The sequence below is a fragment of the Hemiscyllium ocellatum genome, chromosome 17 (genome assembly GCF_020745735.1).
Source record: "Hemiscyllium ocellatum isolate sHemOce1 chromosome 17, sHemOce1.pat.X.cur, whole genome shotgun sequence".
Classification (NCBI taxonomy): Eukaryota; Metazoa; Chordata; class Chondrichthyes; order Orectolobiformes; family Hemiscylliidae; genus Hemiscyllium; species Hemiscyllium ocellatum.
Window position 1 is genome coordinate 55,381,994 of NC_083417.1, and position 21,058 is coordinate 55,403,051.

General features: G+C 41.0%; 1 protein-coding gene across 2 annotated transcripts in view; it reads right to left on the bottom strand.

The window, feature by feature from the left end:
• Positions 1-21,058, bottom strand: part of slc9a5 (solute carrier family 9 member A5) — a 265,787-nt gene that overhangs the window by 110,583 nt on the left and 134,146 nt on the right. For both annotated transcript variants that reach the window (XM_060838184.1, XM_060838183.1), the window contains exons 2-3: positions 19,258-19,560; positions 13,045-13,208 (exon numbers count right to left, since the gene is read on the bottom strand). In XM_060838184.1, the coding sequence (XP_060694167.1) occupies positions 13,045-13,208; positions 19,258-19,560 (467 nt within the window). The remainder of the gene's footprint in view (positions 1-13,044; positions 13,209-19,257; positions 19,561-21,058) is intronic.

The window sequence follows — 21,058 nt, forward strand, 5'->3', positions numbered from 1 at the left end:
AAATATATCCCTGGTGGTGGGGTCTTTTTGGAGGTGGCGGAAATGTCGGCAGATGATTTGGTTTATGCGAAGGTTGGTAGGGTGGAAGGTGAGCACCAGGGGCGTTCTGTCCTTGTTACGGTTGGAGGGGTGTGGTCTGAGGGTGGAGGTGCAGGATGTGGACGAGATGCGTTGGAGGGCATCTTTAACCACGTGGGAAGGGAAATTGCGGTCTCTAAAGAAGGAGGCCATCTGGTGTGTTCTATGGTGGAACTGGTCCTCCTGGGAGCAGATACGACGGAGGCGGAGGAATTGGGAATACAGGATGGCATTTTTGCAAGAGATAGGATGGGAAGAGGTGTAATCCAGGTAGCTGTGGGAGTTGGTGGGTTTGTAAAAAATGTCCGTGTCAAGTCGGTCATCCTTAATGGAGATGGAGAGGTCCAGGAAGGGGAGGGAGGTGTCAGAGATGGTCCAGGTAAATTTAAGGTCAGGGTGGTCAGAGATGGTCCAGGTAAATTTAAGGTCAGAGATGGTCCAGGTAAATTTAAGGTCAGAAATGGTCCAGGTAAATTTAAGGAAGCTGCATCCCTCCTAAAACAATGAGCAAAGTTAGGGTCTGGGCTACTTTCTTGAAATGTTTTGAGGGAGTCTGGCCTGGTTCCTAACAAGTATCACATGTCACAAAGTCTCAAAAGATACATTATGTTTAAACAATTGAACTAAGGAAATAACCCATTTGTAACTACAGTAATTTGTTTATGTAATTAACTATATTAGGAAGCTTCATGAAGAACAATTTGATTTACAAATCATAGAATCCTCATAATGTGGAAGCAGGCCATTTGACCCATCGAGTCCACACTGACCCTCTGAACAGCATCCTATCCAGACCATCCCCCTGCCCTAAAACCCTGAATTTCTCATGGCTAATCCATCTAGCTTGAATATCCCTGGACACTACGGACAATTTAGCATGGTCAATCCACCCAACCTGCACATCTTTGGATTGTGGGACAAGACCAGAACACCCGGAGGAAACCCACGCAAACACGGGGAGAAGGTGCAAACCTCACACAGGCATTCGCCCAAGGTTGGAATCAAGCCTGGGTCCCTGGCACTGTGAGGCAGCAGTGCTAACCACTGAGCCACCGTGCCACCCTCAAATGGCACAGCAAACCCAGAACAGGGCAGTGGTTAGTCATGTATGAAGGATCCACCATTCAATATTCAGTTTGTTGGTCCTAACAGACCTAGTGAAGTCAGAATCTATTGAAGTAGTGAGGGTTCAGCTTCTGTTTTTATTAAGTTTGATGTTTGGAGTTTGCAAGGGGGAGAAGGGGTTCTTGAGCAAGTAGCCTCTAAAGTATTACTTGCAAGGACTGGTGGCATATTTTCAACATTTTTATTTTAAAACTTGCAAGGGGGACCAAGGATGCCTGGTAAAATCCTCTTGGCAAATGATAACAAAATGAAGGCTGATGATTAAGTCTACAACCAGAGGAATTGTGCAACATTCCAATTTCTAATTGGGTGACTGGTGAAGTGAAGCTGGAGCAGATTGAGATGGTAGCAAGGGGGGGGGGGGTCGTGGGTAGCTCATGTTACCATTAAGGGTTAAAGGGTTACCTCTCTGTAAGACAACATTGCAGCATGCCTAGAAGGAAGGAGAGAAACCCTGCTGTCCATATAATTACCAATATCTAGAAACATACTTTTCCACAAACCACCAATAAAAACTTCACTTTCCCTTTAAGGAGCATTTGGATCATCAAATTTCTCACCTTCCCAGTGAGCTGCCTATAGCCATGTGGTTGGTGGAGCCATCATAAACAAATGAGGACCAGATATGAAAATGGATTCCGCCTCCTGTCTACATAATCAGATAAGAAGAATGGAAGCCACATTCTCTCATTCTGCATTGCCTGACTGATGTCATTCATGAGCATCAACCATTGTTCTCAGAAGCCAGCACAACTTTTCAATTTACTGTTTAGCACAGTGAAGGTATAATGTAACATTTCAAACACCTGGGAGTCCCAGCACGCAAACATCCAATTCACCAGTTCAGTTGGTGCACAATCTTGTGGAGAGGATCAGAAAGAATCCCCCCGGGAAGAAGGGGGTGAGGTTAGGATTTGTGGGATGTAAGGGCTCAGGCGGAAGTGTAGTTGAGTACATCTGCGCTGGCCAGCTAACTAGTCAATCAGGAGTCTGGCTGTATATTTAATAGTCAAGTATTTGATAAGGTGCCATATTGTGGAAAATAAAAGCTGCTGGTGTATAGGGAAACATATTGATAGATAGGAGATTGGCAGGCTCACAGGAAGTGGAGAGTCGGTATAAATGGATCTTTTACAGGATGTTACAAGTGGTGTAACTCAAGTGACAGTGCTGGAGCCCTAACTCTTTACAATTTATATAAATGATTAATGGAGGAACTGAAGGTATAGTAGCTCAATTTATTGATGATACAGATAGGTAGGCATGTGAGTTATGAAGAGGACGTAAGGAGCTTACAAAGTGAAATACATAGGTTAAGTAGACAAAAGTGAGGGCTGCAGATGCTGGAAACCAGAGATTAAATCAGAGTGGTGCTGGAAAAGCACAGTAGGTCAGACAGCATCCGAGGAGCAGGAAAATTGACGTTTTGGGCAAAAGCCCTTCATCAGGAACTCCTGATGAAGAGCTTTTGCCCGAAACATCGATTTTCCTGCTCCTCGGATGCTGCCTGACCTGCTAAATAGGTTGAGTGTCTAGGCAAAGGTCTGGCAAATGGACTACAATATGGAAAAGTGGAAAGTTGTCTATTTTGGCAGAAAGGATAAAAAATAATTATCAAAATTGTGAATAATTACAGGGCTCTGAGATGCAGTGAGATCTGAGTGTCCTGGGGCATGAATCACAGAAGGTGAGTATGGAGGTATAGCAAGTAATCAGGAAAGCTATTCTAATGTTATATTTTATTGCAAGGGAAATTGAGTGCAAGAGGAAGGAGACTACATTTATACAGGGCATCTGCTATATCGTGTACAATACTGGTCACCTCATGTGTGGAAGGATGTTAATGCATTGGAAGCAGTTCAGGGAAGGTTTACTAGTCTAAAGCCTGGAATGAGCAGATTGCCTTATGAGGAAAGATTAGCCAAGTGTGGCCTGTATCCGCTGGAGTTTAGAAGAGTCAGGTCTGATCTAATTGAAACATAAGATCCTGAGGGGACTTGACTGAGTGGATGCTGACAGGATGTTTCCCCCATGGGGAAATTTAGAACAAGGGGACATCATTTAAAAAGAGGGGGTTGCCCTTTTAAACCGGAGTTGAGGAAATATTATTTGCTATCAGAGGCTTGTTAGTCTTTGGAATTCCCCTCCTCAAAAGGCGGTGGATGCAGAACCTTTAAATATTTTATGCAGAGATTGACACATTCTTGATTACCAAGGGGATGAAAGATTATCAGGGGACTGAAGGTTAAAGTCACATCAGCCATGATCACATTGAGTGAGGGAGCAGGCTCAAAAGACTGGGTCATCTACTCCTGTTCCTACTTTTTAGATTAGATTCCCTATATTGTGGAAACAGGCCCTTTGGCCCAACCAGTCCACACTGACCCTCCAAAGAGTAACCCACCCAGACCCATTTCCCTCTGAATGATGCACCTAGCAGTATGGGCAATTTAGCATGGCCAATTCACCTGACCTACATATCTTTGGACTGTGGGAGGAAACCCACACAGACGGAGGGAGAATGTGCAAACTCCACACAGTCACCCAAAGCTGGAATTGAACCTGTGATCCTGGTACTGTGAGACAGCAATGCTAACCACTGTGCCACTCCACAGCAAGCTCACTTAACAAGGTTTAATATCTTTCAACTTCTGACAGCAACATTTCTAACCAAATCTAATATGAACAGAAGCACACAGTGCCAGGCATTGTTAAAACACATAGGGCATTAAACATATCCAGAGGTAATGACCAGAAACTGGGCCAAAAAATGTAATGTTTCCTTGCACATAAAAATATTTTGCACTGTTTATTTGTTATCAACACTTTGATATACTGACAGGCTGAGAAGAAGTAAGGTGAGAGATTACTTCTGTGGAGTTTAAACAGCAAGATGCATGGAACTGCTTGGTCTGTTTCTGCATTGTAACTATTATGCAATATCACTTTATGTAACTTCAATTCACAGTCATAGCGAGTAAGTGCATAAAGATAGCACAGCAATGTATAGGTTAAATCTGTTTGACGGTCATGCCTGATTATCTGTAGAGAACTGGTGAAGGAGTAACATGAAGTGCAGGAGGCAAAATAAAAGATTAAAGAAAGCAGTGAATTTGAAATGTGCAATCAAATGCTGATACTTTCTAATCAGGATGTAGCTGTTTCAAGATCTGCCCATGTTTGTTGCAAGGCTGGTTTGATATTGGTATGTTAACTTAATGGGTAGTGCTGGTGCCTGCAGCACTGAGAGAGTGCTGCTTGTTGAAGTGCAGTCCTCAGGATGAAATGTTAAACCGCTCCCTCTCTGGTGATGTAAAATATCCTGTGGCACTATTCTGGTGAAGAGCAGTGACCTTGCCCTTATTGAGCCCCCTGATGGCAAGTCACTGGACTAGAAACATTAACTTTGCTACTCTCTCCACAGATGCTGCCAGAGTTATAGAGTCATAGAGTCATACATCATTGAAACAGACACTTTGGGCCAACCAGTCCACGTCAACAATAATCCCAAACTAAACTACTCTCACCTTCTGAATTACTCCAGCAATTTCTGGTTGTGTTTAAGATTCCCTTATCTTCTGGGTGAATACATGTTCTTTAATTATTATTACAAAAGGACAGATTATCTGATCACTATCGGATAGCTATTATGGGAGCTTATTGTTCTCAAATTGGCACATTTCCCATGCTATAACAGTGAGTACACTTCAACGGTTCTTCACTAGCTATAAAGTGCTTTGGGATGAACTGATGTTCTGAAAAGTTAGCAGGTTTTAGGCGGTCAGAGGTGGGGGAACTCAACATGGAGGCATCCCTGAGAGGTAAGAACAAATTAAAATTTAGGGGACTTGATGTAGTCAACCCAGTCTAAACAGGAAAACCCTCCCATTGTCTACCATGGCTTTAAGGACTACCTTTCTTGCCACAGCCCCCTTCTAGGCCACAGAGCCTCAGGCCGTGACAGCCCACTAGCCTATCATCCCAGCCACCTTACCCCCACCCAGCCCATGGTCTGCAGGAAGAACGTGACCTCCATGAAGCTGATGACTTTCCCAAATGGAACAGGGAATCAATCCACTCGTAGCCTTTCACTAGGAAATGTCCCCCATTATGGAACTATGCCAGATAGAGGGCCCAATGTCACTTCCAACCTCCACTTCCACCACTTGAGAACTATGGAAGTGTTATTTTTCTTTCAAAATGATCCTAAAATAAGAAATTGCCATTGCGGTTTGGACAATTAAGGTAAATCCGACAAACTGCATTGACGTCTCAGAGTATGTTACAGTGAAAGCTGATATTGGAGATCCGGAGACCTTCAGAAAGCTTTTGACCATATTCAAAGTAAAAGACTTCTTATTATGCTGAAAATCCAGGTTAGAGTATAAGACTATCCATGATGATACCTGAGGCATGGAAAATACTAGGAAGAGGCATTTTCTTAGGCAGAGGATGGGATCCATGGCATAACACAGTGCTGGATTCATTTAAATAAATTAACAACAGCTACTTGCATATTTTACATAAAAAGGTGAATATTAGATCAAAAGATTTGTCAATAACTTGAACTTTAAGGAGTGTTTTAAACTAACACAGAGAGAGAGAGAGGTAGAGGAGTTTTTGGAGAAAATACATGAGCATGTTCTTGTGGGTAACTGAAAGCATTTCTGTCAATGGTTAAGAGAAGGGGAAGAGGTACTTCAAGACTGTTATAGGAAGGATACTATTAAGCTGGAGAAGGTTCAGAAGAGATTTGCCAGAATGTTGGTGGGAATGGAGGGTTTGAATTATAAGGAGAGGCGGGATAAGCCAGGACTCTTTTCACTGGAGCCTAGGAGGATGAGAGGTGACCTTATAGAGATTTATAACGTAATGAGGGGTTTACATAAGGTAAATGGCAGGTATCTTTTCCCTAGGATGTGGGGATTTCAAAACTAGGGAATATATTTTTAAAGTGAGAGGAGAAAGATTTAAGAAACGCATATGTAGCAATTTCTTTTACACACAGTGTGGATCATGTATAGAATGAACTTCCAGAGGAAGTGATAGATGCAGGTACAGTTACAATATTTGAAAGACATTTAGATGAGTACATGAATAAGAAATGTTTGAAGGGATGTGGGCCAAGCGCAGGGAAGTAGAAATGATTTATTTGGGATTATGGTTGACATGGTCTGGCAGGACCAAAGGATCTGTTTCCATGCTATATGACTCTATGACTGCAGTGGAATGGAATGTTTCTGAGGGCTTTCATCATGAGGGACATTCGAAAATTAAGTAAAAGGCTTTCAAAGTTTAAACAACAGTGTCACAGCAAAACCAATAGAAAATGATACAGCAAAGGAACTGCTTGAGGATTTAGGTCATTTGTGTAAATAGATAGACAGACGGAATCTAAAATTGGATATTTTGTATGAAAGCATTTCACAGGTTCATCACTTTATGCTTTTTGAATTTTGAGGAAGTCATATTCAACATAGAATGCTAATTCTGTTTCTCTCCACAGATACCTTGAGATTTGTTGAGTATTTCAACCAGCTTTTTGTTTCAGATTTTCAGCATCTACAGTATTTTACTTTCACTCCCTCAGGAAGAGGTCAGTTTTGCTGCGAGATCTAAGAGGAGGCATGACATCTTCAAGACAAGGTGTGAGCTGGCAGTAGAAAAGGTTGAAAATCTGGAAAACTGGGTGAACAGCTTGGAGTCTCTAAACAGTTAGCTGTTTTCCCAGAAGTAGTTAAAGTATGAAGCAGGGAAGTTTCAGTTGGTTGGTGAGAAGTAACTTCTAGAAATCTACACTATCGGGACTGTTGTGACCCAATAGACAGAAGCAGAAACATACCTTGCTGATAATAAGTATACCAGAGATGAAAGCTACTGTCAGATAGGATTCCTAAACAACTTTGTGTGAATAAAAAGTGTTATATTGTGGAACTGGATATGTCTGCAGGGGAGATAGAGGTGAATTTGGTTGTATGAGGCTGATCTTGATTGTATCAGCTACTTAAAGTGAAATTTTTCATTCTATTTGAAGTAACATTTGCTTGCTAACTCCGTGCCATTTCTGTTGGTTTTGATTTGTTTTAAAATAAAAGTTATGAAAAGTGAAATCGTGTGGTAATTTCTTCATTTGGGACTTGTTTGGATAAGTATAGATTTTGTTTATCAGTTCCCCCAAGGGTATTACGAAACCAGAGACTTGGGACGAAGAGAGCAGTCTTAAGGACAATCTTAATTGAGGGAAAAGAGACTGTGAGGTTTGGGGAAGGATATCCAGGGCTTAGCATAAAAGACAATGGTGGTGAAATTATAATAATTAAGGATACAGAGAAGGCAAGAGCTGAAGGGACTCTGAGATCTCAGAGTTTTGTTGTGCAGCAGTAAGTTAGGGTAGGATGAGATTGCAGAGGCATTTGAAAACAAGGAAGACAATTTTTAAATTGTGGCATTCAGGTACTTAGCAGCCAATGTAGGTCAGTGAGCAATGGAATAATGGGTGAATGGGATTTGTGAGAGTTAATCTAGGAGCAGCAGGGGTCTAATTAATTTTCAGCAAAGTACAAGGTTGGTTGCTGGTTTGCAGAGTCTCAGCGAAGCTATCAGTACACTCAAGAGAGTTATAAGCACAAACTCCAGCAGAGAGTTGGATGCAGGTTAATTATTCAGCCAGTATGAGGTCAGACTAAAAGTCAATAAATAAACATAAACTTTCTGATTTCCCTGGTTCATTTAGTGGATATTCTTTTATATTGAGGGGCCAGCCAAACATCCAGTGAAATTCTATGTGTTAGGCAAAGTTCAAAAAAGCTAAGATTAAATTGAGAAGTTATCAGCAGCTATAAACTTAGGTGAACATCCCTTGAAAGTGGTCTCAATAATCTATTCCGCATCTGTTCCTTGATTACTCAAAATGTGACAAAACATTCTATCATCTCAATGCTTTAAATGTCTCATGGTGTGATATTAATTACACATATTAGTTATATAGATTTTCAAAGGCTCCTGTATCAAAGCAATTCAAAGGGCAAGAAAAACTCATTCAAAATGGTTTCTCCCTATCATTAACAATATCAAATTATGAAACTGACCATTCCCGATCCAGAAAAATGTATCTAATATTTTTAACTAATTCTAGGGATGTGGGCCTTGTTGCTAGGCTAGCATTTATTGAGCATCCCTAATGCCCTTGAGATGGTGAGCTGCCTTCATGAACCTCTGCAATCCATGTGGTTTCGGTAGACCTGCAAGTTAGGGAGGGAATTCCAATATTTTTGACCCAGAGATACTGAAGGTATGGTGGTATGGTTCCAAGTCAGGACGGGCTGTGACTTGGAGGGAAACTTGTAGATAATTGTATTCCCATATATGTATTGCTGTAGCGGAAGGTGCTGTCTAAAGCACCCTGGGATTTGTTGCAGTGCATTTGTAGATGATCCACGTTGCTGCCACTGTACAGAGATGATGGAAGGAGTGAATATTGAAGTTGTTAAATATGATGGTCATCACTTGATCTAATGGCATTGAGCTTCTTGAGTGTTGTTGGAGCTGCACTTGTCCAGGAAAGTGCAGAACATTCCATTACACACGAGGCTTATGCCTTATAGATGGTTTTGGGGAGACAGGATTCCTAAAAATTCCGAAGGAGAGTCATTGGTCTCAAAATGTCAACTTTGTTTGTCTCTCCACCTATGCCGCCAGATCAGCTGAGCTTTTCCTGAGCACTAGGGATGCTCAATAAATCTTAACCTAGTAGCAAGGCCCACATCCCTAGAATTAGTTTAAAAAATTACGTACATTTTTCTGTTTTTATTAAATGTTGCATACTCTCCCTGTCCAGAGAAATTCCCTGACCTGTCCAATGTTGTCCAGCATTTTCATTCCATTTTCTGATTTGCGGCATCTTAAGTAACTTGATTTTCTTTCTGTTCTCAGTATCTTGCCCTTTTCAATAAATATCTTCATTTTTAAAAAATATTTAACCAAGAACTCCACATTTACTTAATCTTTTTCTCTGTTATCAATCTTACCCCAACTAACTTGGGATGGCTGGTTGAACTGGATACATGAGGAGTTTCTTGTTTATACAAAACCACTTGCTATCAGTGAAGGTTCCAGATTTTGGAATGCTCCTCCACCTCTGTATTATATTGAGAAAAGAAACTGAACACAACTTCCTCAGATTAACTGGTAAAAAACCAAGCTTGGAATCATATAACACACTATAATACCTATAGTCTAAGGCACTTTGCAATAAATGTCCCTTGAAATGTAGGGCAGAATGTTAAAGGGGCGACATGAGCCATGGTGAGTTTTATAGCAGAATCAGTGAGAAGTCCAGACAACAGCACCATCTCAATCCAATTTCTACATTTTTGCAGAGTGGCGAGGTGAGTTTCTCACTAGGCAGTGACAAGTTGCTAATTAAGAGGAACTTGTTGAAAGCCTTATTAACTCCACAACCTGCACTATTAATATCCAGCTTCTTCTCTTACCAAGCAAACCAAACACCAAGAATTCATAGCATGGACGTCAGAGCAGCTACCTGACTGTGACCAGCCTCCATATTATTCAGCGTCTCAGGGTACAATCCCCAGACACCAGCCTCGTGGTCTCAGCAATGCCCTGAACCCTCCCCCCAACTTCTCTTTATTTGCAGCTCCCCAACTCCACCTTCAGTCCTGAAAAGGACTTGAAATGAGACTTCTCCGCCTGCTGATGCCACCTGGGCTGCTGTGTTCTTCCAGCCTTTTGCTTGTCAACACTGTATAACCAAAGAATAATCTCCCTAGTTTTGTATTCAAATCCCCTCACACTAAATGATACCATTCTATTAGCTTTTCTAATTACTTACTGTAGCTGCATTCTAACCTTTGGTGACTTATGCACCCAACTCCCCTTGCATCTCAAAGCTCTGCATTCTCTCACTATCTGGATACTATGCTACTTTTTATTCTTTCTGCGAAAGTAGAACTTTCATATTTTACTCCATTTGCCAGATCTTTCCCCACTCACTTAAACTACATCTATAACCTTGTAAACTCCTTATGTCCTCTACACAGCTTATTTTCCTATTTGTTTTTGTGACATCAACAAATTTGGGAACCAGATCTCCCATCCATTCACCTGAATTGAAAACAGTTGAGGTCCCAGCACCAATTCCTGCTGTAGATCATTTGTTAGATCTTGCAACCAGGAAAGGCCCCATTTATATCTACTTTCTGCTAGGCAGCCAATCTTCCATCTAATTCAACATGTTATCTCCAACACCATGAACTTTTACTTTCCACAACACCAGCAATTTACATAAGACAAGTGTGGAAGCAATAGCCGAGGTTCATTTGGTGGAAATAAAAACAGGAGTTGCTGGAGAAACTCAGCAGGTCTGGCAGCATCTGTGGACAGAAAACAGAATTAACATTTTTAGCGTCCAGTGACCCTTCTTCAGAATTGATGGTGGCTAGGAAAAAGTGGTTTATATGCCACAGACAGTGGGGGGTGGGGAAGAGATGGAGATGGTGTACAGAGGGAGATAAAGACAATAGCTAGACAAAGAGGTGGATGATAGTTTTCCAGGAAGAAAGAAATGCTGATAATATGGACCATTAGTGGGTGAAAATGGGTTGGTTGTGCCATGTCATGACAGGACCTGGGTTGTGTGGGTGGGTCAAGTACATAAAATAAGGTGTTTAGGCCCTAAAATTATTGAACTCAATATTGAGTCCTGAAGGCTGCAAGGTCCCCAAGTGGAAAATGAGGTGCTGTTCTTCCAGTGTGTGCTGAGCTTCACTGGAGTACAGCAGCAAGCCTGAGACAGTGATGTTGGCCAGGGAACAGCGTGCTATTTGAAGTGGCAAGCAACTGGAAGCTCAGGGTCTTTTTTGCATACAGAATGTAGGTGTTCTGCAAAGTGGTTGTCCAGTCTGGGTTTTATCTCCCCAATTGTGAACAGAGCATACAGTAGACTAGAATTAGTGAAGTGCAGGTAAATTACAGCTTCACCTGAAAGGTGGGTCAAGGGCCTAGAATACTGAGGAAGGAGGAAGCAAACGTGCAGGTGTTACATCTTCTGCAACTGCAGGGGAAGGTGCCATGAGTGGCTATTGGGAGTGAAGGAAGAGTGGACCAGTGTGTCCAGGAGGCAACAGTCCCTGCGGAGGGCTGACAAGGGAGAGGAGGAGAATATGTGTCTGGTGGCGGCATCCCAGTGGAGATGGCAGCAATGGCGGCTAATGGATGCAGAAGCTAGTGGGGTGGCAAGTGAAGATCAGAGAGACCCTATTGGGTGTTCTGGGAGGGAAGGGAGGAATAAGTGCAGGAAATGTATCAGATATGGTTATGGGACCTATCTACAAATATACTGAGGAATCCTGAGTTGAGGAAAAACGTTGACATTTCTGAGACCATGCTGTGGAAATTAATATCATCGAACAGATGTGATGGAGATGGAGAAACTGGGGAAGTGGAATGAACCCGAAATATTAACTCTGCTTTCTCTCCGCAGGTGCTGCCAGACATGCTGAGTTTCTCGAGCAATCACTGTTTTTGCTTCAGATTTCCAGCATCCACAGTTCTTTCCACTCGTTTAGTGGAAGGTCACCCAGGTTTCTTTCAAGGTCATCATGTCAATTCAATCATCCACAATAAGGTCATGGATACAAGGCCTTGTTCATTAGTGAACTGAAATTCTGGACAAATAGTGATAGCTGATTCACTTGTAGATGCCAAAGAGGCAGCACTCGAGGGTGAATAGGAAGGGAAGGTGACAGGTAAAGATCAACCTTGGAAAATGGGGAGGCAATGGCCCAGTGATATTAGTGCTGGACTGTTAATCAAGAGACCCAGGTAATGTTCTGGGAATGCAGGTTCAAATCCCACCATGGTGGACGGTGGAATTTGAATTCCATTGAAGAGAAAATCTGGAAGGAAGAGTCTAATGATGACCATGAAACCACTGTTGGTTGTTGGAAAAACCCACCTGGTTGACTAATGTTCTTTTGAGAAGAAAAGTATCATCTTACATTCTCTAGCCTACATGTGACTTCAGACCCACAACAATATGGTTGACTCCAAACTGCCCTCTGTGCAATCAGGGATTGGTAATAAACGCTGGTCCAGCCAGTGACGCCCTTGTCCCATGAATGAATTTTTTAAAATGAGTTGGATTGGGCATGATTTGGAGATGCCGGTGTTGGACTGGTGTACAAACGCCTATCACCTGATGAAGGAGCGTCCCTCCAAAAGCTAGTGTGCTTCCAATTAAACCTGTCGGACTATAACCTGGTGTTGTGTGATTTTTAACTTTGGATTGGGCAGTTGCAGTTGCTGATCATGAAGACTCCAGGAGACAAATGTAGGGAATTTCAAGACTTTTGATCTTGGAGTATTGAAGGATACAGTAGGGCATTGGGAGGACAGAACATCTGAGAGTAGACAATTGAAAGGAAGTGTGGTGTTAGGAGAGAGAGGTTTTGAAAGTTTCAGAAGAAAAGGAAACAAAAAAGGTTATTGGTTAAACTTTACAGCGACATTCAAAACACTTAGGAATGATTGCAGGGAAACCTGACATATGGTTGGGATTACATAGCAAGGCTAGAATAACATAGAATGGAGAGGAGGCAGGAACAGGAATTCCAGAGTTAAAGTCAGAGGTCCTGTGGTGGGTTAAAATTGACAAAAGCAAGCTAGAGTCAACTTGAAGCATTGTCAAACTGATGTCCATGTTTATAGACATGTGTGGAAGCTGTGAAGAGTCCAGAAGCTATTTGACAGACAGAGTAACACAAATAAGTTTCTACAGAATACAAAGTGCAATATGCAAATGCGAAACAAGTGTTAACTTACAACAGTTACAGCATCGTTAAGGAGCGACTCTCCAAATACAATGATGAACAGAGTTTCATTAACATGGACTTCCTCAAACACAGCTATTACTGCCACGGGGTCCACAGCAGATATTAGACTGCCAAAAAGCAGGAAATCAAGCAAATCTGCTTCCACTTTAGGATCTGAAGAAAATGAGCAAAATATTAGAGAAAATTACTTCAACAATAAATATAGTATTTCATAATTCAGTGAGTGAATACAAAGCAGGTTGCCAACCTTAGGAGAAGAGGAACAGTAGGCCATTCAGCCCATTGAGCCTGCTCTGCTATTCAATACAATGTTTGCTGATCATTCACTCCTGTTATGGATCAGTTGTTGTTTTGTAGTAAATAATCTATTCTTCTGTTAAGTCTTCTAAATGAGTTAAAGTTACACAATTCTTCTTTGGTTTGTATTTCATCAGTAGGAGTGGTTCAGACCAAATACCCCCTCTGATATATCCTAGGAGGCAGCCTAGACACTAACTTCTTCTTAATTAACAGCAAGTGTAAGCTGCTGTGTTCGAGATGTAATTCGATTGGCCATTCCACTCAGCTTTAAGCAAAACACACTTTATTATTATCCCCAGTTAAAATACAAACAAAAGAAAGAAAAATTTGTGTAACTTTAACTCGATTGGTTATTTATCTACTAAACAGCAACTGTTCCACTATAGTAACATCCCATAAACACACCCATAGCAAAGGCAAATTCAGTAAAATAGATTGTCTCACATGCAATGCTTGTCCAGTCCAAGAGGAAAGAACATCAAGAGAAAATTCCAGCAGACAGAGAGAGAACTCAATCATTATGCTCTAGCAGGGAGGAATATATGCAGCTTTTAAAGCCTAACAACTACTGAAAACTGAACTAAAATCCTGGTTCTGTGGGAGCCTGACTCCACCCATTCAAGCTGCTTCTATTAATCTAACTTATAAAAAAAAACTCAAGGCATCACAAGCCTTTTACTTTATTGGTTTGGAAATAGACATCTTGGCACCTCGGGCTCAAAACCTCTCTTCAAAAGAAACCAGGACAAAATACACCTCTGGAAGCTATAATATTGTCACACCCCCAAATCATCCTCAAATCTCTTCACATCCTTCGCATTTAGAAATCTGCCAGTCTCTAGTTTAAACATACTCAATATTAGAGCTTCCACAGTTCTCTGGGGTGGAGACTCCAAAGATTCACTCCCCTCTGAATAAAAACATTACCTCCTCCATCTTGGTACTGTGTCCTCCCTTTTATTTTGAAATTGTAACCTTTGGTTCTCGACTCACCACATCGTTAAATCTTACCTGCATTTCCTTTTTAAGTATTTTGTAGATTTCAATGAGGTCACCTCTCATTCTTCAAAACTTCAGAGAGCACATGCCCAGTTTTCTCAATCATTCTTCAGAGAACAGTCCCGCCATCCCAGCAACAAGTCTGGCGTACCTTTGTCACACTCCCTCAGTAGCAATAATATCTATCTGAAGGCAAGGAGGCTAAATCTGTATACATTACTGCTGGTGTAGTATAACCAAGCTCCTACACAGACATAACAACTACTGTACTCAAATCCTCTTGTGATAAAGGTTAACACGCCTTACACATCCTACATGAGCGATAGCCTTCAGCAATTTAAAGTCAAGGTCACCCAGGGCCCTTTGTACATATACATTTCCTGTCCTCTTACCATTTAAGAAATGCTCAGCACCAACATTCTTTCTAAGTTGAATGGCTACTCTGAGTTGCTGTGAGGGTCTGTGCATGCTGATCGACAAGCCGACATACGCACTTCCAGTTTCTCCAGCTCCTGCTGCACATGGAACTCAGAGTTTATGCAGTGGCTGGAGAGACTAGAGGGAACGTAGGATCTGCACATCTGTTCTTTCAACCAAAATGGATAACCTCAGATTATTTCCACATTATTTTCCACCTGTCATGTTCTTGCCCACTCACTAAGTCTGTCCAAATCCTTTGTAAGCCACTTTGCTTCATCCTCACAACAAGCAATCCTGCCTAGCTTTGTCTCATGTGCGTACTTGTAAATTTTACATTTACTAATCATTGATACAAATTGTGAATAGCTGGAACTCAAGTTCTGATCCTTGCAGTATCTCACTAGGCACACCCTACCAGTGTGAGAATGACCCATTTATTCGCACTCTCCATTTTCTGTCTGTGAGCTGATCTTTAATCCATGTCCCTGTCTCTGTGCTTTAATCTTGCTAACCAACCGTATGTGGCAGAAGTTACCAAAAGCCTTCCAAGAAACCAAGCAGACTACATTCACCGACTGCCCTTTATCAATCCAGTTAGCAACATCCTTGAAATACTCCAACAGATTGTTAAACTCCCATTTATAAATCCATGCTGCATTTGCCTAATCAAATCATTATCGTCCAAGTGGTGCTTTATCACATTCTTTATCACAGATTCTAGCCGTTTCCCTATTACTAGTGTCAGGTTTACAGGACTGCAGTTCCTTGTTTTCTGTCTCCCTCCCTTCTTAAACAGTGAGGTGACACTTGCTACTTTGCAATCTGCACAGAATCTATAGGACTTTGGAAAATGATTACCATTGGAGATTACTATCTCTACAGGTATCTCTTCCAACATTCTGGGATGTTGAAATCAGGTAGTGGTAATTATCAGCCTTCATTCTCATTGATTTCTCCAACTTGAACTACTTACTAATTTCCTGCAATTCCTTATTGGTTCTCGTTCTTTGGATTTTTAATTTTGTCAGATTTCTTGCATCTTCATTGGGAAGACAGACAAAAATAACTATTTAGTTTCTGTAAAATGTTTCTATTCCTTGTAATAAATTCTCCTGACTCTGCCTGTCATGGATCCACATATGCCTTAGTCAAAGGTTTCCTTTTTACATACCAATCAAAGTTATATTAGTCTGTTATTACATTTTGTGCTCGTTTAAATGTATTTTCTATTATTCATTTCCTTTTAATTTTGTTAGTCATCTGTTGCATTCTAAACTGCTCCCAATCCTCAAGTATACCACTATTTCAAGCAAATTAGTAGGCTTTTTATATTTATATAATCCTTAGCTTCCTTTGTTAGCCATGGTTCACTGACTTCTTTTGGATTTTTGTGCCTTGAAGGAATATATAGCTGCTGTAAGGTATGCAATGTAATTTAATGTACCACAATACCTTTTAATGTATTTTCTCAAACAAAAACAGAAATTGATGGAAAAACTCAGCAGGTCTGGCAGCATCTGTGGAGAGAAATCAGAGTTAACATTTCAGAACTGGTTAAGAAAAGCTGGGCTAAGGCAACAATCTTCATCAGTGCATCACTGTCCAACAAAGTCAGCCGAGATGCTGGACTGCGACTTCAAATGTAATTCAGCAGGAAGAGGGCTAACAACTGAGGCATGTCTTACACAATGATACACAATAGTAGGGAATCTCTTATTGTGTAATTGCATCTTCAACATTGTAGAGTGTTACACTGAAATTCCACCTAAAGATAAGCTTCATTCTTGTCAAGCTCTTCAATCTTAGTTAGACCTGCAAATTAAAGCTTGTCTTTAATTCAAAGAATGGGTGGAGTGCTGCATCTGTCAGTTTCCATAGCCTCTGTATACCTGGCTCAAGTTCTATAGCAGTACATTGTACCAAACATGATTCCCCATTAGCTATGACTACCCAACTGCAACCAACAATAATGGGGACATTACAGAAGAGGAGGCATTTTTTTAAACTGTGTGTTAGAAATAAAAAGGACTTTAAAAAAAACTAAGAAATAGCTTCATTTGTTTTGCAAGGGTAAAATTTTCCTTTCACAAAACTGATCAACAAACGGTGCTCGCCAGAATGATTTATGATTGGGTCACGTTATTGTTCACACATATTACATCAAAATCATCTCTCATTTGACTATAATTCAATCCCAGCACCTGCTGCTGTAGGAAAGCAGTTCAATGTTTGCAGTCAACAAACATGCCTTTTGGATCTGAGTCAAATCTGACCTGAATTAGTCAGAGCAGTTATGTCAATGACCAACATTTGAAAATGTTAAATGTCTGACAGTCAGTTAGCGAAGGAGCTTTAGGTCAATTGACAAAGTGAAACATTACACATGTACATTCCTAACTCTCCAAGACAACCAATAGTGCCACTTCTGGCTACAGCAAATAAACAAAATAAACCAATTAACTGATAACAGACTGTAAAAGTACCAAAAACTCCAATGGAAACTTATTAAGTTCGAATAAAATGTTATTCTCAGGGCTGATAATGCACTCCAGCCCTTGTGCAGCCCATTGCTCATGGATGACTTCACACGTATCGGTGGACATCAGATATTCCCTTCCCATGATCACCTGGAAAAAGTGCCCCTCGTCTTTTGAGTGAAACAAATCATCAAAGTTAACAAATGAGCGAAAAGAAAACACCACTCCTTAAAGGGGAAAAGTTTCTTTATGCTCTGTTGAGCAAATAACAATCAAATTTACAAATTAACTAGCGGACAGCTCCGTAAAGGGGCACTGTGTCAAAAACAAAACTTTGAAGGGAATATTACAAATTAATACCAAATGTTTCAACTGATGATGCACTCCAGCCCCCCGAATGGTCATGGAAAATCTTAAGGTGCCAGTGAACACTATGCGCCTCCTCTCCAGAAATACAAAGGGCAGGAACGGACACATGGAAGAGCTGTTGATATGTGCATGTCATTATCTAATTTGTGACAGCCACCAGTCCTCCCATATCTGTAAGCATATAATCTTATTTTAATTAACATTATTAACAAAATGTTGCGTGCTTTGATTTTATGACTGCTTTGAAATATTTGTTTCTCTGTATTGACTGCCAAGTCTAGTTTTGGTGATTTCATACAAAACTGAGAAGGAAATTGAAGAAGGGAAATGAGTTTGAATAAATGAGTGAAAGGTGATCTTACTGTTATAGTTGGTGGCCTGTGTTCACTGGCAACACTGAATCCTAGTAAGGTTATAGCATGGAGGAACTAATTCAGACCAGTGAGCAGGTTCCTGCTCTCAGCAAGACCTGTTTGATAGTCCCACTCCCTCCATCTTCCCCAAAGGCTCTCCAATTTCCAGATGCATAACTAACTCCCTTTTTAAAACAACAACGGCATACACCTTCACCATTTCAGGCAGTGCATCCTATCATTCACTATATAGAAAAGTTTATCCTCAAATAACTGTGGTTATTTTGCTAAATCATCTAAAATCTGTGTTCATTAGTACTCGAGCTTTCTCCCATGGAAACCACTTCTAGCCATCCTGTTCAGACTTCTGATAACTTTGAATACTGTCAAATCTCTTCTCAACGATCCCTTCCCCACCACCAGCTTTGGCAATCTATCAGTTAGTTGTAGTCCTCATTCTTGGGACCATTCTCGTGAATCTGTTTGCACCTTTTCTCCAAGGCCTTCCTGAAGTGTGACGCCTCGATTGGGATACAGTTGAGGCTCAGCCATGACTTCACAAAGGTTTGTCACAACCTTATATAATAGGGGAAGCAGGCCTTAAGCTTTAACCCTGTCCATGTTCCTTTTGTGTGCAGCTTCCAAGCTGTCATTGTTTTCACCTTTGATGATGGTCCAAGATGTTGAAGGCAATCAATAAGGAAAATGGAGCAATGTATAACCAAAGATCTCCTCATTGCTCAGAGTTAAGACTAATGCCGAGGAGATTAGGAACATGAAATTACATCTCAAAGTTTTTATGCACCAAGATTTCCAAAGGCACCTCATAAAATTCTCAGTCTAATGTGTTCCAAGGGCTATTTGCTATCACAACTGAATGAAGCAGACTAACAGCATTAACTGCAGCACCAATTACCATCTTAACAGAGCTCCTTATGCAGTGCCCTGACTCAAACCCATCTAACCTGACACATTATCAGATACAAAAGTTATGAATGGACCTGAATTGCAACCTCAAGTTGATAGGAAACACAGACAATTACTGAAATAAAGGAACATGGATAATTTGATTCTGGTCACTGTAACTGCACAACTCTGGTTATAAAATGATACAGATTCAACGTTCTAATGCTAGTGGAAGAAAAGATAAACTTTTGTATTTATCAGCGCAGACACTGTTTTAGGCTCTCCCATTGTCGTTTGTGGGCAGCGGAGAGCTCTGTCACTGTGTAAATTGATCCGCAATGGTAAAAATAGCAAAAGTCACACTAGACTGCAACTTACCCATCAGCCCAGCAAGCTTGATGCCCCAAAGTGCTATTCCAGTTGTGAATGAATTCCAGAGGGTGCCAATTGCTGCATACATCAGAATTGCACCAAAGTTGTCAAAGAAGAGCCTGCTGGGCATGAAGTATCCTGAGTCGAGCACAATGGGTGGGAGAAGAAAGAGGAAGAAGGTGTCTGGGTCCAGCTGGTACTCTGGTTTCTTGGCAGCTGCGAGGACTATCCCACCAAGGCCTAAACCAAGAAAGATCAGCAAACAGCTTTCGGGTACCACAGTTGTCACCTTACTGGAGAGGTGGAACACTGGAAATGAATATACAAGGAAATGTCAGTAGACAATCTTTGCTCATTATAAACATTTTTGCTTACAAAACTATAGGCATACAGTCTGAGAAGGCAGGAGATGATTTCTCTCCAATCTCGTGGAAAACTTTAAACTAAAATAATGTCAAAGTTGTGCATTTATTCGAATGATCAAAAATCTCAACCTACCTCAGACCCCCTGTTCACAGGGAGTAGAGACACATGGTACTTTAGACATTGATGGCACAGGACAGTTTGCAGGTACAAAAGGGAAAAGGAAAAATGGGGTAAAGGAGCAAGAAAAGTCACATAAACAGGGAGGCTAGAAGAACTACTGTGAGGGATTATGCACTGGAAAAGAATAAGGGGAATAGATTCTCCAGAAATAGAGAGAAGGTGAGAGGAAGACAAGAACAGACTGTGATGGTGAAGGTAAGTAATTTGTGGCAAATTCTGTATTTATTTTTTAAGCCAACTTAATATTTTGTCATTTTTTTAATGGATTAATGGATTTTGAGAGAGAATGAATGAGAAACAGCACATTTCTGGTGCCAGCACTGGCTCAATGGTATCCAGGGACTGTCTTGCTCGCTCTGAATATGAAGGACTGTGGGTTCATTTCTTGACAGAAAGTTGGGCATGCCATGTGGGCTGACACTTCATTGCAGAACTGATGGATTGCTGGACTGACTTAGATATCAATGGGACATTTCTGCTCTGGTATAATCAAGGCTTTCATGGCATTAGTTAAGAAGAACAGGGAATCCTCCTGGTGTGTCGGCCAATAGTTATCTTTGAACTAATATCACAAAAATAGATTTGTGTTCATTTATCTCATTGCTCTTTGAAGGAACTTGCCATGTGCCAGCTGCTGTCACATTTACCACAGTGAATACATCTTTTGGAGTACTGTGTGCCTGTCGTAGGAAAGAAATGATTAAACTGGAGAGGGTTCAGAAAAGATTTACCAGGAATGCAGGGTTTGAAATATGAAGTTAGACTGGAAAGGCTGGTACTTATTTCACTGGACCGTAGGAGGTTGAGGCATGACCTTATTGAGGTTTATAAAATCATGAGGGGCATAGATAAGGTGAGGTAGTTCAAAACTAGGGGGTGCATCTTTAAGGTGAGAGGAGATATATGGAAAGCTCATGAGAGGCACCAATTTTTTACACAGAATGGTCCGTGTGTGGGGTGATCTGCCAGAGAAAGTGGTGGATGCAGATACAGTTAGAAGACATTTGGATAAATTCATGAAATGGTAAGGTTTGGAGGGATATGGGCCAAATGCAAGCAGGTGAGACAGGTCCAGTTTGGGAACATGATCAACGTGGACTAATTGGACCAAAGGGTTTGTTTTCATGCTGTATGTCTCTATGACACTTCACTGATCATAAAGTACCATGGAATGTGAGAATTTTTGAGAGGGTGCAAAAAGAGATTTACTAGAATGGTTTCAGGATGTAGGGGGCTTTAGCTAAAAGCTTAAGTTAGAGAA